This window comes from Cinclus cinclus, chromosome 19 (genome assembly GCF_963662255.1).
Source record: "Cinclus cinclus chromosome 19, bCinCin1.1, whole genome shotgun sequence".
In the NCBI taxonomy this organism is placed as follows: domain Eukaryota; kingdom Metazoa; phylum Chordata; class Aves; order Passeriformes; family Cinclidae; genus Cinclus; species Cinclus cinclus.
This window is the reverse complement of record NC_085064.1, coordinates 1,485,770-1,511,323: the sequence shown is the minus strand read 5'-3', so window position 1 is coordinate 1,511,323 and position 25,554 is coordinate 1,485,770. Positions and strand designations below refer to the sequence as shown.

The 25,554-nt window shown below is 42.9% G+C and overlaps 1 protein-coding gene across 8 annotated transcripts in view; it reads right to left on the bottom strand.

The window, feature by feature from the left end:
• The window catches only part of DENND1A (DENN domain containing 1A), a 152,478-nt gene that overhangs the window by 54,224 nt on the left and 72,700 nt on the right, over positions 1-25,554 (bottom strand). For 7 of the 8 annotated variants that reach the window (XM_062505519.1, XM_062505520.1, XM_062505521.1 and 4 more), the window contains 4 exons: positions 22,970-23,070; positions 17,189-17,234; positions 8,534-8,635; positions 2,223-2,348 (listed from right to left, as the gene is read on the bottom strand). In XM_062505519.1, coding sequence (XP_062361503.1) covers positions 2,223-2,348; positions 8,534-8,635; positions 17,189-17,234; positions 22,970-23,070 — 375 coding nt within the window. The remainder of the gene's footprint in view (positions 1-2,222; positions 2,349-8,533; positions 8,636-17,188; positions 17,235-22,969; positions 23,071-25,554) is intronic. The other variant, XM_062505526.1, reaches the window with a different exon arrangement.

Below are 25,554 nucleotides of genomic sequence, written 5' to 3'. Positions count from 1 at the left end.
AGGTGACCTACTTGAGCGAATTAAATATTTAGAAGAGATAAAAACACTCCCTCTGCAAACAACAAAAAAACCTGGCAATTTGAAGGAAAGTCATTCGAGTGAACAAAATGTTCTTGCTGGTGCCACTGGTATACATTTAAGCCATGTGCATCAGGATAATCTGCCACAGTACAGCCCAGTGAACACCCAGCTGCTGCTGGGCTTGACTGGACTTCATAGCAACGGAGCTTTGTGGGGCTGTAAGCACATCCCACCCAGCAGATACTCCTCTGCATTCAAACCTGGCTCAGTGCAGCTATGGGAAACACCGTAGGAAACAGCGTTGCAGCAGGTACCTTGCCAAGTAAATATTACTGTTGTTATTATGCATGCCATCTGTATACCTGGATATGTTTTTTCATGCAATTTCTAGTGAGCAAAGGCCTCAGAAAGTTCATGGCAACAGAAACTCATTGGAGTGTTCTGCTTGTAAGTAAATTACACAACCTTGTATCTCTAGAGTAAAAGCCTCTGAACAGAGTAAGAGCTCTTACTATGCTAAAGTATAACCATGTGAATGTAGAGCCTGCTCAGTGACACATTCTGGGCCTACACAGAATAATAAAAAAGAGATTCACACCATTTATCCTGAAAAGTCAGCTCATACCAATGAGATAGTCTATGAAATTCAATTATGAGACAGAAACTATGAAAGGACGAAAAGCTGCCATTTCTTTGGATTTATTTTCTACTTATTGATGATTTCAAATGAACAGTCAGGTTTCTGGAGTTATAGGACATGAATTGTAAAGAACCATCTCATGTTTGGTATTGCTTAATGCCCTGTACTTACTCCATGTGAAGGTGATAAATTAACACAAAACACCTGTGAATTTGCTTTATCTAAATCTTAATATTGAAAGGTATAATCACAAATCAAACTATTGATTTACAAAAAGCCTTAGAAAGGAAAGCCCTGAGATTTTCCACTTCCTGATTATTAAAGTGAATTTTATGATATATTTGTGCAGCTATATTTACAAGTTTTCTTTGATGGAATGATAAGCAAACCAAACCATTTCTGCAACTTACTCAGGTTAGCTGTCCCTCAAAGTTGCACTTTCTAGGGGCGTGCCACTGTCAACTCATTTCAAATGTTCATCTTTAACATTCAGCCTTCAAAATACCAGATGGTATTTCCAGAACAGCAATTTAAATTTTTATTTTCCTTCATAAACCCCTTAACTAGTTAATCTCACACACACATCCAGGCAAAGCATACACCAATATTCCCAGAGTTGCCTGGCAACTACAGGGAGGAGCACTGGAGAACAAGGAAGCCTGCAGGGATGGAGGGGAGTCGGTGTCTCCCCAGCAGGGATAAAGGAGGCTCACAGCCAGAGCGCCTCGCTGCTTCCATCTTTGTCATTTATATGGTCCCCATTTTAAATCCCCTCATGATTTCACCTGAGATGCTTTAAAAAGCCAGTTCTTACACCCAGACATACACATCCAAGTCAATACAATTTTGTTTTTTTCCACACACACAGATTCCCCCAGTAAGATGTGGAAGGACTTGTGCTGACTTGAAAAGTAATTTTTGAAACCTGAATCTGAATGGCTGAAATGATACTCATTTGATGGTGATAACTGGGCGGTTTAAAAGTCAGGCTGAGCTATGTTTTCCTTCTGGCTTTAAAAATAACAAGACAAACTGCAGTACTAGAGAGACTTTAGCTACTGTAATCCTCAAGAAACACTATACCCACAGTCCAACTTCTGGCCATGTAACCATTTAACATCATGGCTAAAATTAAGTTTATCACATGTCTGCAGGCCAGATCTTTTCATTAATCTTCAAAGAGCAAGAGAATGCCAAATACACCACCTTTTAATACAGAGACATAATGAAGAGATGGGTTTTGCAGAGGAGGGGATGGTCAGCTCTGCACTAGTCTTTTATGATCATTAATTTATTTACCATCTCTCCTCTAATTTGACTGCCTTCAAAACCAAGCAACACCCATATCTTTCCATGGGAATGTTTTTCCCTATGTGATGGATCTATGCTTGTGGCACCTCTTTTCACTTTGGAGACCTGAACACTGTTTTCATTACTAGTCAGCCAAAGAGCCACCACGCTGGCCTTAGGAAAAGTGGGTTATGCTCCACTTTGAATTGTTAGGCTTTTTCTCCACCACAGTTGCAGATTTACATCTTATGCCAACTAATTGCCTACTTACAGGTTCAATTTTCAGGGCGTTTCTGTAGCTCCCAAAGAAAGCTGCTTGTGCTTTTAGAAACGCTCTTGCAACACCATCTCCAGTGGTTGTAGAGACTTTCTTCAATCTGTTCTTCAGTGCAGAAACCTGAAATCACACAGCAGGTCTAGATCACTCTCATATCACAAACAAAGCGCAACACATTGGGGCACAGCTAAATGAAAAACGTGCTAACCACAGCAGCAGTTATGACAAAAGGTGACACTGTGAATTCAGAGATGAATTTTTCAGTTCTAAAGGCATTACTTTTCAAGCTGTTTTGCTTCTCTAAGATATGATTTGATTCTATTCAGAAACCAATAGGATACTAAAAGCTTCATTGAACCTTCCCTCCTACTTAAAATCCACTGTTAACATGCTGTTGAGCACTCTTTTAAAGGTAGTCCATGGACCTGTGTCACTCTTGATTAGAACCCATGAAAGAATTGCAGCAAAATTAATTCAAACATCAGATTAATAAGAGGAACTGCTCCGCACAACCAGGCCATCCATCACCACCAAGGCCAGGAACAAATCCTGAAGGTCTGAAGAATCTATTTGCCACAAACACAAGGGGTTTTTAAGGTTAATCCCCTCGCATTTCAGAGCCTGAACAGGCAATGACCCAGCGAGGGCTGTGTTTCTGCCTGTGCGGGTACCCCCGGCCGGCCCCCGGACCACTCGGGGCAGGCACCCAAACCAGCCTCGGGGGCTCAAGGAGATTGTGTACCCCCGAGCCACAGGCTCCAACGTGGAAACTTCATTTAATGTACTGGCAATTAAATACAGCCCGATAGTGAGAAACGAGGACACAAACTTCAAACCTTCCCCTGCCACCGCCTTTTACGGGCCCAACTCTCCGCCCCAGCCCCGCCTCCCCTCCTCCGATGTCAGTCCCGATTCCGCCGTTCTTTTCTCCTCACACTCTTCCTCGTGATCTGGGCCTTTTTGCCTGTTCTCAGATATTTTTGGAGTTGTTTGCTGAGGACTCGGCCGTGCCCGGGATCCTCTGTGTCCTGCCCTCAGCCGCCTCTCACGGTCCCTCATGGTTCCCTCAGGATCCCCTCATGGCTCCTTCACGATCCCCTCACAGTTCCTTCACGGTTCCCTCACGATCCCCTCATAGTTCCTTCACGGTTCCCTCACGATCCCCTCATGGTTCCCTCACGGTTCCCTCACGATCTCACGATTCCCTCATGATCCCCTCACGATCTCCTCACAGTTCCCTCACGGTTCCCTCACGATCTCCTGACGGTTCCCTCACGGTTCCTTCACTGCCTCTCCCCCAGGACAAGCGAAGGTTCTGACACAGATCTCACACAACGCAGAGCAAGACAAACCCAAAGCTGGGGCACCGGTTCTTGCAGGGCATTCCGTGGTGCTTTTAGAGGCCGCGGCCATGCCACGCACAAAGCCCGAGTTTAGTGAGATAGCTGACACAAAAAACAGGCAGGAGCCACAATTCAGGGGGAAAGCAGAACGGCAGGAGTTCTCTCCGATCTACAGGAGAACATGACTGACTCCATAAATACCCATATGATGAATTTAACAGAAAGACCCAATAACTAGCAAATTTTCCTTTTCCAAATGCCATACTGAAAATCTCCATGGGGTAGCTGTGTGTACTTCACACTATGCAAGAAACACTGCAGGAATATTACTGATAGAGTGAGCAGATCCTCTGGTAGTGACCATGACTAACTGTTTTCGGAGGGTATGAATTACACCTCATAAAATATAAGCTGATGGTTCAAATGTTCAAATTAACTTTCAAGACCTTCTTCCCATCCTCTGGCTCTCAATGAAAGCTTGCTGTGGCTTCACCCCATCCCCAAAATCCTACCAGATGGCAGGGGTTTTCTCAGCCTGGGGGTGTTGCCACCAGCCTGCCTCGGTCACCCAGGGCAGCCTGATTTTCCTGAACTGTTTGTGAGTGCCTCAGTTCCATCCCTCCGTAGCACATCCCTAACTTAACTTCCTCCTGCAGCACTCTTGGATTTGGGGAGGGCACAGTGACTCCCTGTCATGCTCCACAGGTGTTAAACACAGAATCCATGCTGGGCACTGCTTGCTTTTCTTTTAGATGTTATCTTTGTACTTGTGTTTACTAAAATGGTTGCAAAGACATTTCTTTTTAAATCTTCTGCAGATTCTGCTGTAAAAGGCGTTCCATTATTTAGTGTAACAGAAATAACCAAGAGCGTGTCCAGCACTGTTTATAAATCTGAATGCTTATGCCAGTGATCCACGCATTAATGAGCCCACAAACCCATATTAACATAACATGTGATACCACATTTAGTCTGAAGCCTGTAAAATAAACTCACTCCTATTCACTGAGATAATGTTCCTCAAGGAGTTCTGCAATCCTCTAAATATAAAAGCTTCACCAGATTTTCAAACCCAAACAGCATACTTCCATATTTGAAGGGTTCTAGACTTGTAAGGTCAAAATATGCTTTCATTTTCTATAATAACTTCTATTAACCATTTAAAGGTAGTTCTTAAAAGTGTAATAAAATATCCAGGGCTCTGAGAAACTTTCAAATCCATCTCCAACACTGTTATAAGGGGTTTTCTGTTAACATTCATGTGAAGGTACAGAACCTTCCATCTATACAGAAGGAAAAAGCTCTATGCTTTGTTTTAAACAAACCAGGAGTTCAGAGGGCTGGTCACAGCCTTTCTGTGCTTTAGCTCCCCTGGCTGAATATTGACTGGTATTTTGCTACTTCCCCAAACACTGTAGGATGTCCATTTTATATATACGTGGGATTACTACAATAGGCATGTCAATTTTTTAACAAAAAAAATGTTAACTACAACATATTTAAATATATTAACAGGTAGCAAAAAAAAAAAATTCCACCCCAAAACACCCGTTTGTGTACTCTCTGGAAAAAATTAGTATGCAATACAAAGTAGACTATACAAGCAGAATTAGGGTTGTTTCCTGCCGAAAGAGACAGTGATACTTTAAAAAAACCTCAAATTGTGACCACTGAAAATGAGGATTATTTCTAGCCAAACAGACACATATACATGCAGTCTACCCTGAGAGTGTTTTTAAAGAAGATTTTTATACTTCTGGCAGTTGAGGTTTAAAGGTCTGATTTCAACTCTCACCATGTTTCAGAATGCAATCTGTGCAATGCAGCAGAATGAAATGGTTCAGTAAAGGTGCTAGTGGAAATTCTTTTAATTAGGTCCAAGGCTTTTCAGTTGTCAACATGAATAAAGCAAGAAACGTTCTAGTGCAAACACAGCGTAAGAAATAGAAACGAATTCACCTTTAGGAAAATGGTTTGGCTACAGAGCTGCAGTTTGGTAGTGCTGGCTGCCCTGGCAGCAGCTGGTTCCCTTTCCCTGTGTGAGCAGCAGCAGCCCAGGCTCGCTGCCCACGGGGGCTCGGTGGGCAGCGGCAGCAGCAGCCCCAGAGCCCAGCCCGGGACACGCAGAGGCCCCAGAGCTCCCCAGCCTCCCCCAGCACACACCCAGCCTTCACTCAGCAACAACTACCAGCTGACAGAGCAAGCTGATACTTTATTATACTTTATTCCTTGTAATGCGGGGCTCTGACTACAACTATGACTAGAAGATGACACTTATTTGGAAATACGTGAAAAATCCATACGGGTTGCATAAAAAAAAAAATACTACCCCCTCTTTGCTATTCGTTGCAACACAGACGGTGGTGTAGGAGACTTGTCAGCAGCAGATGCACTTATTGTAATCACAGTCCTTAATAAATCTCTTTTTTTAATATTGATTATTTGAAAAGGAAAGTTACTTCCCAGGGTTCTCTCATGCTGCCAGATTCCCAGCAATACATCAGAGGCAGAAGGTAAAGAAGGGGCAGGTTTTCACATTTCAAATAGTTAATCAGTAACACAGTGGTACAAACATTGATTTTCAGGGACACGACCTGACCATTTCAGAAGCCTGACAGTCAGCAGGTACTGCTGAGGTAAACTGGGGCAAAGGAGCAACTTGAGCTGGCTCTGCTGGAACTGCCTCAATTCTGTCCAGCTCCTCTGACACAAATCCTAACTGGAAAGACCTTTCATTGAATCCTATGTTTGTTTGGATCCTAAGAATTAAAGAGCAGTTCATTCTCAATTTCCAAGAATCAGTTTAGGTAACAACATCTCTATCATGAAACTCAAGAACACCTCACTACCTGAGGCTCTAAAAGAATTATAAGACTTCATTCACTTGATTTAAAAAGCAGTTCAAGGAGAGAGGGGAATCAGCTTTTAGAAATTTTCCACTGGATTAATTACCTGATGGTGAATGCACCACAGAGAAAATGGTTTTGCTCACTGATGAATATAGATAGATTTAATTTAGCAAAGTAAATTTTGTCTATTCAGCAGTGCATGAATTGCCCACTGCTCACATTAAGTAGCAAAACTGGCAGGGTAGTTTGACATAACAGGCATTTATGATCAGGAAACTCTTGAAGACATTTTTAGTTTCTCAGATCATAAATGCATCTACTTAGACTAAAGCCAGTGGGGAGACACACTCCCAAAATCTCCGAGGGAAGCAAAAAGGAAAAAAAAAAGAAAAGAAAAAAAAAGTATAATGGATTGGCTTTAGTGTCTCCCTGCTGAGATGAACAACTTGATCCACTTACAGTTCCAAACGCATGATGCATGAAAGAACTGACAGAAATTCAATTCTTGCACAGCAGAGCAGCTGCTCTCTAGTGGTCAAAGCCAACTCTGGAACCGTGTGAAGGGAGAGACCTGGAGGAGGAACTGCATCATCCAGGTAACAGCAACAATGCACCAGAGTTAAATCCCACATAAACCCTCAGCACAAACATTAATTACACAACGCAACACGACTCAACTTAAAGCTTTGTTGTGAAAAATATTAATCCCAGCTGTATTTATATAGCAGTTGTGAAAAAAATACCCCATATATGCTACTGGTGAGCCCTGCCAGTTAATTGAATTTGCTGGCAGCACTTCCTCTGCTCTGCTCTCAACATCCTCTGAGATAAAATGGAGCTTTTAAATAGACCTGTGGAAAACTGAATCAAGAAATTTGAACTAATAAAACACAACTCTTTACTGTTATAAAAGTGAAGTAAAAGTAAATAATGAAAGGAAGGAAGTCTCTTAAAATTTATTACATTCCAAAGCTTGAAGTTCTGTGTTTATTGGAGAAGTCTCTTCTGATGTTCTACAGTGTGCCCACAACAGCTCTTTTAATGAAGTCTCATAAAATCTAATATAATACTTGATTGTTGACAAATCATATACATGTTTGAGGCCTGTGCTCAGTGTATCCAGACATTTCTTACATAATTCCATGAAGTTTACAAGTCTGTCATTGCTGGGTTGTGGATAATGGCACGAGCAGTGACCAGCTGGCAGATTTGGATGCTGGGAGTGAAATCAAAATGAAAAACTATATAAAGCCAGAAAAAATCATGGAATCAACTTTTATAGACTAAATGCTTGACTAAAGCCAAAATGTTCCCAATCAAGATGGCCCTTTCCTCCTGAGCTCCCTGGTTTTGAAGAACAGATCCCATTGGAGGCACTGGGCATTCACCCCCACTGCAGCTTCTCACACACCAGCTTACATTGAGCTCCCTGCACATCAACTCTATTTCTCAAATGCACATAAAACTGTTCAGATCTGACTGTCAGTGCAGTATTTCCAACTAGCAAAGGAAATCCAGATTTTCTGCTGCCACGTTCTCCTAAACGTTCAGTCTCTGCCTTGAAAACAGCTCCTGACACTTCTCTGCTCTCCCCTCTCAGCTCCTTCAGGGGAGATGATTGCAGCAGCAAGTGGGATGTCTTTTAGTCCATTAAATGTCAAGTATTTATACACCATTACTATCAAGTTATTAAAAACATGAAATAATTTACCAGTAAAAAGAGTGAATGAGAAAGAAAATGAATTCTGAATTCTAGCAGTGATTGAAGTGAACGCGAAGGCATCCATTTAATATCATATCTCAGGATATAAAATGCATGGAATTCCTTAAAACTCACCTGGAAGGAGAAAAAGCCACACAATTTCATTTGGAAACAACAGTTAACTAAAGATGCAGGATTTCTAGCTCATGTGAACATTAGCTGATTATCACTGGGAGGCTTCAGTGCACGTCTGCAGATGTTGAAGCAAACACTGCTGCACATTTGGGACAGCAGAACTGAGGGAAGGCAATTCAGTGCTGCAAACAAGATCTGCCAGTGACACCCCCCGGTCAGAGCGAGCAGGAATTGCTGCCAGGAACACAACCCTTGGAGAAGTCACTCCATACATACCACATCATTGGGGAGGCTCTGAAGGTCATCAAAAGGGGTCTCCAGTGTGTTGGTGTCTACGTTAAGGATCACCACATCTTCCAGGGCCATGCTTCTTACTTTCTGTATGCGAGCAAAGTCAGGAAAGGGAAAGGAAAATGTCATTACGGGGAATTCAATTTTATGCATGAAGAACCCAAGTGATGGCAGAACAATGTGGCAATACAGAACCTCACCATTTTAAAAACAATCAACATTCCCGACTTCCTGTCATCATTTGTTTTATTTGTTCATTTTACAATGCTAAAAAATTAACCTTCAGTTGGCAGAGGGAAGTTCTTAACAACATGCACACTGAAATTTGTCAAACCAGAGGGTCTGTGATTATTCAAGCAAAGATTTATTTCAAGCACCTCTACTAATGTTTGCCTTGGTGTCCTGTTTGCACATTTACAGTTTCTAGTCAAGTCAGGATTTCAAGCAAATCCTTTTATATTTGGAAATTCATTTAATAACAATAAAGAGTGGATTTTCCAGGAGTTGAGAGTTGCATTAAGTCAGGGATGGGAACTGGTTTCCAAAGACCAGGTTGAATTTTGGAAGTCTAATAACGACAAGTTTACAACTGCAATTAAGTAAAATGCAGTTGATTTAAGTAAAAGTATTTGCTAACCAGTAAATAATTAAAATGGGGAGAAAAAAAACAAAGCTACGAGAAATTTAATTCCATTATATCCTGGTCAGCAAGTCTGAACTTTCTCTTCTGTCCCCATGAATTGAGGGAAAGTTTCTAATCTAGTCTGAAGTTCACATCTTACACACACATAGAAAAGGAGAACCTAATTCTCAAAAGAACAATCATCAATACCTGTAACTCTGAGTGTCTAAAGGTATCAGTGATCTAAACAAATTTAAACACTGCCAGCCTTGACTTCCCTGCCTAATCAACAGTGAATGAGTCACTGATACCAAACAGAGCAACCTTTAAACACTTAACACTTCTTACACTAACAGGAGACTTGAATCTCTCTTTTTTTTTTTTTTTTTGACTGAATAATCACACAGGTTTAATCTCTTCAAATAAAGCTTTGAAAATTCAAAATCAGAAAAACTGGAATTACAGGATATGGTAATTGAGGAAATTTCCCAGTGACACTGTAAAAAACGTTTAAGAACCTAGCTACCTACAGAGGACCAAATGAAAGTTACTGAGCAGGAAAGTGAACAAAAACATACTCAATTTTTAATTAAGGTTTTGTGGGGTGGAGGGAATTGTTTCCTTTAAAAGAAAGGAATTAAAGTCCTAAAACAATGGCAAAGTTGAGCCTTAGGCAGCTAAATAATTACCCTCAGTTTTCAAGACTCAGTCCTCTGTCTATAAAGCAAACTGCTGTGTACTTAGGGCTGAAAAAAACCCCAACAACCATAAAACCCACTTTGTAGACATTTAAGTTTAGGTCTTCATGAGACATTTCTTTAACTTAAATAGAAGAATATTACATTTAATGCTTTCCATATAAAGAGCAGCAGCACTGCCTGACAAACCAGGTACTTTGCTTGCAGGAACCAAAGGTCACCCCGGTGGCTGCATCTGATAAACTCTAAAGCAATCCAGGAGCCTTGCTCCTTCTAGGAGTCCGGAAGCACCAGACAAACTGATTTGCTCCTTCCTGTTTCAGAAAATTAAAAATCTCACTTATACTCAGAGGAGTCTAAAAACCTCCAACAAAAAGGTCTTGCAAAGTACTTAACCAAAGCCAGAAGCTCGTCAGCCTCGGTGCTGGCAGGACAAGACAGAAGGAAGGAAACCTTTGTCCTGACACACACGTGGTGAATGTGCCAGGGTTGTTTCTGCACCTCTGGTGGTGAATCTGCACCTCCCCTTCAGCAAAATGTGGGCATTTCTGGAGCACACACCAGCCTTGTGCAACAGGGCTCAGCCGGGGGGGGGGAGAGCCAGGAGGATGCCCTCGGGGTACAGGGACTGTAAATGCTGCTCACTGGGATCACCCCACACCTGGCCCAGAAATCGCTGTATCCAAAAGGAAGCTGATGCTAAAACTCTGCTGCGCTGCACCTTTATACCACCAAAAGCTCAACCTCACTGTAAAGATTTGCAATATTTGTACACGGGCAGCGGATTTCCCTTGAGACCTACCCTCAGATTTAATAAAACACTGGAGACTAACTTGATTAATAGCACCTGTCTTGCAATGCATCCAAAAACATATCATTTTTTGATGGTCCAATTGTGGCTCATTCTACAGAAATGCAGACTGACCAGTTCATCTTAATCCTTAGTTGGTTTTATTATCTCTCCTGTCACTATCACCTTTGATAAAGCTATTATCAGTCAGTTATAAGGGCTTTTGTTAAATAATCACAGACATCTTTCACTAAACCTGGCACCTAATCAGCCCAACCAACATGGAAATCACAGTATTTACTCTCTTGTTGAAATTTGAGTAAAAATTCCCAGCATTCAGCTGCAATTATCACATTAAACCCCACTGGATTCTGTGAATCACAAAAACATGTAGATCATTTTTCACAAGTACAGTTTGTGTGTTCTCATAATTTTCTGGAAATGAAAAGGGACAGCCACACACAGCCCCAGTCCATATTTCACAACTTCCTGAAGAGCTAAACAAAATTTTACAAGTGATACCTGTGCAACAGACTGGACTGCATTCAGTGGGTTCATATTTTGCTGAAAAGAAATGTGGATAAGCAAGGACCAAGAGGAAACATGAACATTACATATTCCTTATCTCATTTTCCCACAGGTCAGGATGTACTGTCTCAAAAGGAGAGGTTCAGTGAAAATGTGCATCACATCTCACTCCTGCAAACATTTCTTAACCATCCTTGCCCAATTACTTGTAGCCATAATTAATCACCTAAAATCCATCTAAATCAAACTAACATCTACACCTGCCTTTTATTTTAAATGTCTCTTTTTAAAAGAGTGGAGAGGTATGGAAAGCTGGTTTAACAAGCACACTGAACCCATTGTTTATGGCCTCTATAAACATGGCTTAGTAAGAATTACTGACTTAATCAGAGAGAACTTATCTCCTGGTGAAAAGAGCACTTTAAATTTCAGAAATGGCACCTTTACTGTGAAAATCTCTTAACTTTTCAAACAAACTCCGGGGGGCCTTAAACACCAGGTCCGTAAATAAGAGCAGTCCGGGTGCCTGCCCTGCTCACAGGCAGCCAAACACTTGAGTCATTTAAATGTTTTATGTGGAAGTTCACAAAAACACAGAAACCATATTCTAGTAGAAGAATTAAGGGGTGCTCCTCCATCCCATTCTAGAAGCAATATTCATCCATAACAGTAAGAGCAGTTTATACTAAATGCTGTTTTATCAGCACTGGCTATACTTGGCAGGTTCTGCATTTCCTGCCGTAAAGGAATCCCAAGCTAAGCTTCTTTCAGGTGAACAATTCTGTTGAATAGTTTAATTTAAAACGAAACAAAAAAAGTCCAGAACCACCAAACGCCAGCACCCCCTGCCTTTCCTCCCACAAAGCAGGTTTGCGTAACTTCACGGCTAAATTGCTGCCAAAACATAAACCAAGTCGATCAGGAGGTTTTATAACAGATACAAACGTGATCAGCATCCTAAAAAATGTAACAGTGAAAGGGTAACATGCCTTCCACTGATTCTTTTGGAAAGGCAGAACTCCTAACACAACTAATATTCTAGCTAGCCTGTGTGATACATTTGAAATTGTTAAGAAAGTATGATTCACAACAAGTCTAAAATCCATTTGCTTAATGACTTGTCTCCAGTGAATTAATAGCTTCCATTTACTTTCTTAAGGAAAACACCACAACGCTGCAGACAACAACGTGTCAATCTGGCTGCCAGAAGCAGGAAAGGCAGCGGATATAAAATTTTATTATTTCATGCCCCAAGAGCAGCCAGAAGGACTTAATGAAATCAGGGCCAGATTTACAATCTGAAATGGCTATTCAGCAGACAGCTCTGCTTAAGCGGGATGTGCCCCCTGACCCCGGGGCCCTTTGATCTGGGCACAGCAGGTGGGCTGCCCCCCCTGCCCATCTCCCACCCTTCCGCCCGGGCACCCCGAGCCTCTACAGGTGATTCCCCAGATCCTTATCACAAGCAGCTGCTGCCAGCTGAGTGACAAACGGCACCCGCGCTGCCCCGGCGCACGAGAAATCCCTCTCTGCTGCTGGGGAAGCCTGCTTGGTACTGCAGGGCTTGGCTTCTGGAAACTCACCCTCAAACAGCCCCCCCAGAATCCCTTATTAAAACGTGGCTCTTAATTCCGTTTTTCCTCTAACTGGATAAAAGACAAGCAATCCATAAGTAATCTGCCATATTTTTCAATGCGTTTTTATCAGTACTCCTGAAACCACGTACAGCCATATTGGGAATATTTGTGAGTGGCTAAACTGCTTTTAGGGGTTTAAGACCTGGATTTAAGTTAATCTATAACCCTTCATTAAGATCCAATGGAAAAACTGCATTTCCTCAGTTACAGGTAGAAAAAGCATTGATTTACTAAGTATAAATGGGTGGGAAAAGCTAATTACTGCTTCTCACCCCAATCAAAAAATATAATTAACAATTAACAGTACCAGTGGCAGATGCCAGTGGTCAATGAATTCTCAGGGTGTGTTCAGGGAAGGGGAGGCCCCTGGCAGGGCCAGGCCTGAGCCCAGGCTCACAGAACCCGTGCTCTGGGCTCGTTAGCTCAGACTCAGTGCACACTAATTAGGCTATGGTCACACAGGATCCCCAGCAGGGCATCCTCACCCCGAACAGGAGCAGGGGAATGTGCCAAAAAATGCTCCCCAAATGGGTGTGAGGGGTTCTCAGGGCCCCAGCTCCACACTATCAACACAGGTGAGATGAGCCACTGTGTCCTACCACGTGGCACACAACAGGAATTTCAGTGAGCGTTTCTTTTCTCACATGAACATCTTTACAGATACCAGGATGAAGTAAAACAAAAATCTGCTCATATAGCTCTTATGATACATGCCAGTGTCCTCTTTCCTTAGGAAAAAGATAAGAGCATTCTGAAACACAATGAGCAGTTTCACACACAAATTCATCCTGGATAATCTTGCAAGAATTACAGTTCTGAAGTCCCAGAATAATTGGAATATTAATAAAAAATACAAGAAATACTTTTGCAGCCTCTAACCCTAACTGTAAGTGCTGGCTCTGTGCCCCAGGCAGAGCAGGAAAGGGTGGATGTTCTCCTAAGTGGATCCCGGCACGCTGGAGTCGGCTGCCAGAGCTCCACATCTCAGAGCCCAGCACAAGCATCCCCAGCAGTCAATCAGAACCACATGTGCCCAAATTCCAGCAGGGAGCTCCCAGGTCAAGGGCATTCCCCCTCCATCAGCACCATCACACCGATAACCTTCCTACACAAACAGTTGCAGAAACAATCGTTTTCTCTGACAAAATGTAAAAGGCTGTGGCTGAGTTTGCCACAGCTTCTGACACAAAGGGCAATTTTATGTAATCTGAAGACTAAAACAGTGCACAGGCAGAAAATAAGATAGTGAAAGGGGCGTGTTCTTTTGATAGAGTTTCATTTTCCTATCTCATTATTTATCACTACTAAGTACTTATCTTCATCTAATATGAATTCAATTAGTTCCATAAGCATGTTCCATTATTCATGTGATAGCTCCAGCCTTGCTTATCCAACAGCTTATAAACTTTTAGCTTTCTTTGAAGTCACTTTATGGATTGCTAAATGGAAATCTTATAAAGAATGACTAACTAGGTGATGATAGAAAAGCTGAAAAATAAGAGCACAAAACACAGCTCTGTATTTTCTACCAAGGTTTTCCCCCATAAATCAGTTGGAGCCCTCTGACCTATAACAGGAGATTATCTTATCTCACTGGAGAACATTTCAGTCACAGCAAATTAGATTTAACAGTCAATGGATAGGCTTGATATTTTAATCATAAGAAAAATTTGTCATTTTCCATTAAAATAACTGTTCCTTCTACAGAGCCCCCGTGGAACACGGGAAACTGCAAACCAACTTTAAGGTACCAAAGAGTTCAGGAAAGATCTGTCGAGCTGAGAGAGGCTGGATTTTGCTTAAAATCACCAACATTTCTGCTTCTTCCAGAGGCCCCATTCCAACAATGGGATAGCAAAACAAGACTAGAGGTAGAAAAGAATTGTTCCCTATATCCCAAATCCCACCTTGCCTTCACACCACAGCTTTCCCTGGGCAAGATGAGGCTGCCACTAACGCTGGCACCAGGAAGACAAATGCCAGCATGGGAGCTGCAGGGGCAGAGGCTGAGCCCAGACCTACCTGCAGCACTCCTTGGGCTGCACACAGGGCAAGGGCCCACCTGCCTCAGCTGCAGGGCAAGGCTGGGAATGAACCCCTTGTCCTGACACTCAAACACTGCATTAACAGAACACTTCTGAAGTCCTGTTTGTGAAATTTCAGCAGAGAAAAAGAAATACCGAATAATGGCAGGAGTTTGTAGTGCTAGTTTATAAAATTATTTTGATATGGAAAAGAGAATGCATTTTTAAACAAACACAACTGCCAGATAATGAGAAAAAGAATTGCTATTGCAACTATTCTAATGTTGTAGTATTGTAATGTTCGATGTTATTCTAAAAAAAATCCGCACAACTTTACATGTGAAGGAAGGGACAAATAGAGTGAGCATTCAGCACCACAAACAAGAGGCAACCTAGGAAGTGTCCAGCTCATGAGACAAAAGCCACCTTTCCCTTGCCCAGGGCACAGAAGTTCTGCAGCACTTGCCATCAGATAGATCCAGCAGCCTCTGTGGAATTTCATGCTATTTTTCAATGGAAAAAGCCGAGTTAGCTCCAAGATGCAGTTCTAGCTGTATTCAATTTATCCATAAGAGCAGAGAAAACAGTTTGGTTTATTTATTTAATTTATTTGATAAGGCACTTTGAATAACTGTACTTTGCCAAAGCGTGTCTGTGTTCCAGAATCTCTGGCTATTCAAAAGCCAGACTGGATTTAGTACTAAACAGATTTTTTCACAAGTTACTAAAATGGATGAAAATTGGCTTCTCCAAGAACAACTCCTTTTTCTGAGTTTTTACAGATGGAGTTTGGAAGGCCCACAGAGCCCTGCAATCTGAAACACGGAGACAAAGGAAGAGGCAATGGATTCATGGAGCAAGGCAGGAGTGAGACATCACACAAAGCAACTCCAAGGTGTAATTATTAATTTATTTTTTTTTAATCCATTCCCAGGCCAACCACAGAGCTCGTTGTGAGCGCAAATATCTGTGAAAGCTGCCAAGTGTGTGTATGGAGATATTCTCCCATCATCTTTTACACATATGCCAATAATCACACCAATGATTGCCTGAGATGGATATGGGGTAGAAAGTTTCTTGATCAATATGAAAAATACATTTCTTCCTAGATATTCCCTGGCTCCTGCCTGTGCAGTACCCAAGGGTGATTATGAGTAGCCCCTTGAAGAGAAGCATATGATGCGCACACAAATGTACATGCTGACTTTTAAACTAACTGGTTATTCACAAATGTACTGTACTGCAATTCTTTACTTGGCTTAGAAGTATAAAGGGTATAAAAATCATGTGTACCCAGGATGGCAAGGAGAGGAGAAAAGACATCCTGTACATTTAATCTATCTTTTAATGAAAAAACTGATTTCTAAAATTACCTCCCATTAATGCTGGAAAAAGGGAGGATGTTACACAGCACACACAAACACAGAGGGCATCATTATTACACACATTTGCCCTAGTGAAAGAATATTTGTCAATACTTCCATAAATTACTCATTTTTATGGGCAATACAAGAACAATTCCTTTATGTGATGTCAAGCCCAGTTCTGCACCCCGAACACGAAGGCTCCATCTCCAGACACAGGACCCAGAGCAGGCACCCAGGTCCATCAGTGCCCAGGGGCAGGTGCAGAGCCAGCTCTGCCCCCCCAGGGCAGGAATGCCTCTTCCCACCCGGAGCACTCCCTGGGAAGGGCACAGCCAGGGAGCACGAGGATTTCACAGGCACCTTAAGCCAGTATCTTCTGCTGTCCCCCAGATACCTTTGAGGAAAGTCATCCACTGTTTCACCAGTACTGGAAGCAAAAGCAAATGTGCTATTTCCACTTTTAGAGTTTTTTTAAAAAGTCACATGAATTACTGGGAATTGTTTATAGGAGAAGCTTTCTGTGAGGGCTGGTGCTCTGCCAGCTTTGTGTTAACATTAACTGCGAGTTCCTTCTTTTCAGATCTTTTGAACATTAAAAAAATTACAATCTGTCTGCAAAAGCCTAAAAGAGTTCTGTAACTGTCAACATTGTGGTTTAATATCGACTCTGCCTTTGTGCCTGAGTCCAAGCAAGGCACTGAAGTGATTAAACGAGGCCCCAGGGCGGGGAGGGGAGCACGACGTGAGCTTGTCACCGCAGAGCTGCGCACGGGAATTCTGCCCAAGGAGCACAGGGAGCAAATCAGGCTCCTGAACAGTCAGTGTTATCACGTATGCCTCACTCAATCCCCCCAGCACTCCCAAATTAACAGCATTATTTCATTTTTAAGCATATGAATGAATGTGTAATTGCTCGCAGAATCTGCCTCTAAATCATATATCACGACAGATAGTTTCAGAAATGGGAGACTTACCTCCATGAGACTTAAGTGTATTCCAATGAGGTAGGGCATGGGGGCACTGCAGAGAGGAAAAGAAACACAGCTTCACATCCCTGTAACACTGAATAACACACATGACTTGTAAAATTAGCTACAGGAAAACACTGGCATACTGGATTAGATTTTGCTTAAAAATAATAGATCCATATATACAAACAATTCACATGTGAACAAAGTCTTAGTCCATATTTAAAAGATGTTTTTAGTATGCAATAGCTTCCCACTCCTTTGTTTTTTCTTGACATTAGAATTTCTAAGTGACTAAGTTTAGACAGGTACCTAAGGACAGCTATTAAACATATCCCTAACACTGGGATCCTTTGTTAGAAAACCAAACAAAATGTGCTACTCCAATTTTAAAAACATACCCAGACTTTTCCAAGAATATTTTTTCAAAAACTGGACCCTGTTGTAGTGTCAAGTGGTTAATTTAATGCATACACATCACCCAGTACAAGTTTTTAATTCTTTGAATGAGTCCAAACACATTTTTAAGTAATTTACTTTTAAGTACAAATCTTGACATCCTTTCATTTATAAAAGAAAGCATAAAAAAAATACTTCTGAAGATCCTGATAAACTCCAGAGTTCCTGGGACATCCACTGATACCAATATTCCGCTCAGGACACAAAGCTTGACCGCCCCAGGGGCTCTTAGGCCAGGTTTCAGCCTGGGACACCTTTGGGTGGGACACCTTTGCTGGCCCAAAGGACAGCAGTGTTTAAGGGGACAGTGATTTTTCCCTGCTGGGAGCACACCCCGAGCAGGACCCGCTCCCAGCAGAGCCCGGATGGGAGCTGCCTCTCCCCGTCCAGGATTTCCAATCCTGAGCTGCTCACAGCCTCCCCCTCGCAATCAGAGCCATCAGCGAGGCTGCCAGAGCTGCTAATTGCAAATATGGCACATCCTGCCTGCAAAGCGCAGCGCACACAGACAGACACAACTTCTAAAATAGAGCCTCAGCTCGCTTTGGATACAGAAGCTCAAAGAGCTCATTTTCAATTTCAGATGAAAAAAAAATGAGAGAAATGTCACTGTACCGCCTTGGATTAAAATATCTCCCATATTGCTGCTCTAAGCTGGTGCCTACTGCTCAGTAAAAGCAGTACAGTGCTGAAAAAGCTCCTGAGACACCAGGCCAGCAAAAATCCCTGCTTCTCCTTTTTATGAGAAATACCTTAAAAATATATTTACTGATAAGCATATTAATATTTATGTTGTTTATTACTACACCCCCTCAAACTGCCACTCTGTAGGATGCTCTACCGAGGTGAAAACAGCCCCTGCAGTAGACATTACATGTGAATCCATTTTTTTTCCTTTCTGAGACATTAAACACATACAACTTCCACGACCCCTTCCCAGTTCACTGGCAGAACACTCCAGGGCCTTGTCCCACATCACTGCAACGAGCGTACCCTCACAGCCCCTTGGGAAAGAGCCCAGAGGGGCTGCTACAGCACAGAATTATCCCAAATGTTCTGCTTCCTGGGAATCCCACAGGTGGCACCTGGAACACCCACCCCAGTCCCTGGCAGAAGATCTGACTGCTCCCCAGGACACACAAGGGCTGCTCAGCTGAGCACTGGTTTGTCATGGAAAAGTCTGATTTGTGACAAATGCCATCTCTTCAGCTCCAGTGGCCAGAGCCCAGGAGAAGAGAACAGCCAGGGATTTTGTACTGAGGCAATGAAGCCCTGCTTTGGCTCTGGCTGCTCCAGCCCCTCCGGTGCCACCACCACCAATGTGGTTCCAATTAAGGACTCCAGCAACGGCACAGCTTCACTCCCACCCTACGGAGTCAGGACCACGGCAGGAAGTCTTAGCCTGCAAATGTCTCATCTAGTGGAACCTTGGCTAAAGGAATGAAAGGAAGCAGGAAGAGTGCAGTATCCCTGAAAACCAGCTACTTATCAACATCTCCAAACATAGGGAGAAAAGATATAGCTTAAGATACATGGATCAGCTTTGGATGGTCATCTTTTCAATTTTGAAGTGAAAAACATTACAAGTAATGGCAACACAGCACATAAAATAATTACAGGGACTGCATAAATAACCTCAATAAAATGTAACTCTGGTAAAGAGCATAAATATTTCCAATAAAATCTACCAGAGAGATTCTATTCTTCCATCATCACTCATCAATATGACTGAATAGGAAACACACCTAGAAGTAAATGCCCAAAGTTCATGTCAGGCTTCATAAATTGCTTTTATCACCATTTCTCCTGACCATGAGTTAATCATAGGCCATTATTTAAGCAGACCTTTAGCATCCTGTGCAGGGGAATGTGGTGTGTCCCCCCTTCCTACCCAGGGCACACTGAAACACTCCTTCCTCACTGCCATTCAGGTCCCCAGACGTGGAGCACTCCAGCAGTTTTTAATATTTTATCAGGGTAGATTTGTACTTGCAAGACTTCCAAGTGAAGTTCAGCAAGACACATCCCTTGTATAAAGGGCAGAAACACTCGGCACAACCTTTAATCCTTCTGGGAGCCCTGGCAGATTAAAGACTGCCCTTCAGAGCAGGCCTTCCCCACTGCTTGACACTTCATCAGTCCTGGGGCTTCTTACAGCCACAACTACTAATTACTCAAAGTTGTTTGCTGGCAGCCAATAGCCATTAAGTGCAAAATTAAGAAGTATCAGTTTCTACCACATGTATTTACTGCTCAAACAAAGTGCCTGCGTGAGCCTTTTGGAACAAAGAGAGGGGTCATTACTCCTCTTGTGCTATGCTGGCTCCCAAGGCAATCAGCCTTATTTATAATCAAATGAGTTATATAGGTAAATATCAAATCATTAAAGTAGCAATGCATAAGCATGAATATGGATTTTGGGGACATAATGTCTATATATTGCCTATTTATTACAGTTGCATTTTACAATTTCTTTAATTCGTTTCCTTAGGCAAACTAGAGACCTCTTAATTATGCTCCCAAGAGGTGGGCGACTACTAATTGGAAGAGAAGCAGGTGAAATAGAGGGACATTTCTTCTTAAGTGAAAAAAGCACAGCCTTAAAAAATACTGCAATTCACCAGGAAAGTAATGTAAAAGCCCAAGGATCTCCAAAAGGTTCCTATTTATAGCTACACAGGGATTTCACCATTTTGCTTCATTGTTCCAGGAAAATGGATGAGAGCACATTTACCACATTCATGTCTTGCTCTACAAACATTGACTTAAGGGCTGCCTGTCTCCCACCACTGGTACTTCCCTCTCCAGGGCAGTTTCCTGATTTCTCTTCAGATTCCTCATTGAAATGCAACAGAATTCCACCCGAAATTTATTGGGGTAATTGATGCAAATTAGAAACCTGACTGCATAAATTGGAAGGGTGCAGAGAAGGCACAGCTCTGACACCAGGAGAGCAGCTCCAAGAGGCTTTAGTGAGTGCCCAGGTGTGCCAGGCTCAGTGGCAATGCCCACTGAGAGCTCCCCGGGCAGGAATCTTTGTTTCCCAGCAGCAGGAGGACTCCAGCTCCGCCTCCACCTACTCGAGGAGCACATTGACTATATGCAGATTTAGAAAATAGGAGAAAGGGGCTAAAAAAGACTCCTGGCGAAAGGGCAAACTGCCCCAACAGAATTGTTTGTTCAGCAGCTGTGCCAGGGTGCTCTCAGAATTTATTCATGTTGGCTGCTAAGCTGTCTGATAGAAAAGACTGTTTTAATCACCCTCCAAAGTGTACTGTTTCTTCTGGTGACAAAGCTCCAGGGCTCAAGCACACACTCAGCTGTGGCCCAGCTCAGCAAAGCCAGGCTTTTCTAAGGGCTCATTTTAAACTGAGAGCAAGAAGGAAGCAAACAGACACAGTGGGAGTGGTTTTATGGCACACAGAAAACAAAGTGGAAAAAGTAGCGAGGAAAACTGATGCACTGCTTCTTTCACATCACCAAGCATTTAAATTCCCAATGAAATAGATGGACAAGATCTGGCCAAATTCAAATAGTTGTATGTACCTAACAACTGATGCCTGGTGGCAGCAGCTCACTAACCAGCACTTCTGGCACCTGCTGGCATGTGCTGCAAACAAACAGAACCCAAGGAAACAGCCCCAAAGCAGCCACCAGCAGTGCAGCTGTGCTTCTGTACTTCCTCTGCTGCTCTGTACTCAAAGGAACAAGCAATTGTGCATTTAAGCTATGGAATCTAGTGACAGTATTTTAGTCTCCTGCACTCAAAATGTTTCCCTGGGCTGAAAATAAACTAAAGAGCGGTGCCTAATTGAAAAATAAAAATAAAGGGTAACACTTTTCCCCTTGCTTCCCCTCCTGCCCCTTGTCCTCAACGATCTACATGACAGGGGTGAGATGACTGAAGTCATTCCAGATCCATGGAGGATCCACCAGCAGCACTGAGTCAGCATCCCCACTACAGAGCAAGTGCATTGAGAACAAACATTTGGGAGACACAACCTTTCACCATTTTCAGTTCTGAGGGAAGGTACATCAGTGAGGAATGCAGGGCAACAGAAATATTAAGTTTAAGAAAACCCTTTCAAGAGGGAAATGGGAAGCAAAAGGCAAATAAATAATCGTAGGTGAAATACATTTTTTTCAAAAAACTTTCAAAGATCTCGAGTGATGCAGTCTATCCATCCTTCTGTGAGTTTCAAAAGAGCAGGAGAAGATTTAAAACATCACAGCACAGTCAGTAAAGGAGCACAGCCAACTGAACGAACAAGATATTCTGCATTTGTAACTGAAGAATTCTCATTGCTTCAAGTTTTGTTCCCATTTCAGCTCTTTAAAATACTTATCTCATATTAGCAAAAGAAATAACCAGGCAATAATTAAAATTAAATGGAACTCTTCTATTTTAAATAATCTCAGGTAGCTTCCCTTTAGAGGCAGACACCAGGAAGCAGAAATACTGCCTCAAAGCAGGGAGCAGGGACCTGATTGCTCAGGCCTCCGAGGCAAAAATGGCATCTCCAAGTTCACACAGTTACTAAATAGATGGTGGACTCTATTTTGGGAAATATTTTATGGCACATACATTTTTGCTAAATTGACTCAAACAATGACAGTGTGTAGCTACCTTTCCAATTAAAGTTCCTGGCTGGGTAAGGAAATCAGTTGTTGCATTTGTGAGCTGCCTAACAGTTGTACATTTTGAAATCATTCTTTGCACACAGCCTGGCTCTCTCCTGCCATGGTCAGGTGTTGACCACAGAAGAATCCCCCAGTGATGCTCAGTGACTCCTGCCTTTCTCTCCTGCCCCAGGGTTTGATTTTTCACCCTCTGGGCAGGCCCCTGTCCCTGCCTTTGTCAGGAAGTCCATGAATGACTGATCTCTGAAGGCAAAGCCTGTGCTGAGCCCTGGAGCAGCAGGTACCTGAGGGGAGCAGGGGCAGCCTCTCCAAGTGTTAATTACACGTGAGAAGCCCATTATCCAGGGAAAGGCACCTGCTGGCACTGCAAATGACTGGGACCTGCCCTTCCTGCACAGGGAGCCAGGGAAGGCTCATTTCCACAGGAGATAATCTTTAGATTCCTGTTCCCCCACACAGGCACACACAACATTTAAATTAGCTGCACGGGAGCAAACTTCCTTTAAAGCTGCACAGTTTGGTTTCCAGGCCTTCACTCACTGCTGCTTATCCAGCTGGATCCCCAGGAGCAGCTGCACCAGGACAGGGCTGAAGACTCAGTGCAGGACGTGCCCAGTGCAGTGGGTCTGAGGGACAGACCCACCTCCAGAACACACACAGGGAATGCACACACAGAGGTGCCCTTACCAGCAGTAGTCCAGGAGATGTGGGGGCAGGACAGGAATGTAAACGTGCTGCCAGAACATCGGGTAGAGCATGGCTGCAGACCCATGGATACAGGCAGTTAACTGAAAAACAGAGAAACCCCAGCACAAATGAGATAAACACCAAGCCTCAAATGGTAAACTTGGGGGAAAGTAAAGAATCAATTCTGCTTTCCCATCAATGCTTTATTAGAAAATACACAGCACTGCTGGCAAAAACAGAAGTCTTGGGGGGAGCAGGAGTGGCTGCCATCCTGCCATGACTTTGTGAACAGCTGAGAACATGATTCACTCAACAAACCCAGCCTGCAAAGAGCACCCAGCACTGGACAAAGCAACAGAAACATGGCAACAAAAACACAAAGGGAATGAAGAAATAGTAATGGCCAATCTCCCAAACCTGGAAATTACCACCCATTACATATCATACAACTGCTCTGAAATTATAATACCAACTGAAAAAACAGTGGCATGCATTTCTTAAAAACACAGTACACTAAACTCAGTGTAAATCTTGGTAATTTAAAAATTAATTTTATCTAATTGCCCTTCACCTAATCATCTGTTTCACTGATTGCTCAGTTATATTGTTAAAAACTCACGCAGAAGAGTTTTGGTGTGACAGGTACTGAAATAGCAAAGGCAAGTGCCAGTGAAGCCACGGGGAGAATCCTCACAGAGGAAATTACTGCTCTCAGTTCTATTTCAAACAGTAATTATTAATTTGGAAAAGAAGATAAGCAGGATATTTGTCACATTCACCAAGGATATTAATATGGAGTAGGTGGCAATGCTCAACAAGCCAATCTCAGCAAAAGCTATAGGTGAAATACCATGAGAAAAGGATATGAGCACATCCACTTGGGGCAATAAAATAACCAAATAAATCCGAGCACTCACACACAGACACATCCAAGGCAGACTAGGAGGTGACAGGGAAGAGTCACATTCACCCTGCCCTCGTTCCCAGTTCAGTGGCCTTTCACGTCCAGGGACACCCAGCACAGGCACTGCACAGAGCTTCACTTGTGAGAGATGCTCTGAACACAACTCTCAACAAATCCTCCCAGTTCTCAGAAGGCAGGAGGAAATTGAGCATTTAATGCCTTCTGGGCAGAGGGAAGGAGGGACAGTGCTGCTTACAGGTCCTGAGGAGACAAACTCTAAGGGACTGAGGGCCCTGTGTGGTCTGAAGGTGTCAGAGATCAAACTGAGCAAAGACAAATCATGACATTAATTCTAGCACAGGTGGAGTATCAAACTCTTCATATATTGTTCTAATTCCTCACCCTCAGAGCCCTGAAGGCCATCAGACCCCAGCCAGGCAATAAGAGGTTGTGCCAGAGCTCCCTGTGCCCTGGCAGAAGCAGCCTGGGAAGCCCCTGCTCCAGGATCAAAGCAGCATCCGTGTCACAATGGCATTCTTTGCTTTGTGCTAAAACTCCAAAAATCACAGAAAAATCAACCAAAGAAATCCACCTCAGTATGATGGAGCCAGACAGAAAAAATCCTTAAATTCTCAAGTTTAGTCATTTCAGAGCTTCATGTGAGACACCTTCCAGTGAGAGCCAGCGTGCTGCTGCCCTGCTCCCAGCCAGGAAACACCTTGGGGTGGCCGGGTGGCAAGTTCTGAAGGAAAAGAGAGCTCTGGATTCAAGGAGAGCTCTGGTTTCATTTCTGCAGCAGCATGCTCCCACCAGCAGGTGAGCTTCTGCCAGGCACAGGGGATTCATAATTTTGGTTCATATCTGGCTTTTCTTGAGGAGTTAGATCACAGAATATGTAACGAAATTTAGCAGGAATAACTGTTTTAACATTTTGAGAAATTATCCGCATTTCCATTTGTAGAGAAGAAGAACAAAATCCAAGCAAGCAGCTATAATTTCTCCATAGGTGCAGTATACATGGTTTGTAAACAGCTAACAAACACAGCTTTGTTCAGTTGTTCACTCTAAATCTTATTCAACTTAAGAATATAAGGATATTTAAAACCAAAAGCTGAATTTGAGATCATGTACTGTAGCACAGAATTCATTCCATCATAGAAGACTTTCTATCCAGGGTGGTTTTGTTTTCTCTCTCTTACCTGGTATTAAATTCAAGCCCCAAGTCAGAAGTGTGTCTCCCTCCCAATGCTAACAGAAATGAACTGCAAACGGGTCCCCTCCACTTTAGTGTTAAAAAGCTAAAAGCTCCAGACAAAGGCAGCAGCCCCTGAGCAGCCCCCCAGGCTGGCTGCACTCAGGGAATGGGGGATTTGGTTCTTTTCCAGGGACAAGGTCTTGGCACTGCCAAGCACAGGCTGAGAGCAGAGAATGTTCCTGGGCTGGAACGGCGAGCGGCAACCGCTGGCTCAGGCCCAGCTCCTCAAACCTGCCTTACACTGTCACTCCAATCTGCCAGCAGTTTATAGAGAAACTTGTAAGCTAAGAACACACAGTATGAATGCCCCTCCCTCCCAAGAACCAGACGTGCTTTTATCTTGGACAGAGGCAAAAGGAAGAGAAATAGCAGAAAGAGAGGAAAAAAAGCCCAGCCCCACTTGTGAACTGGCTCATTAAGGAAGGC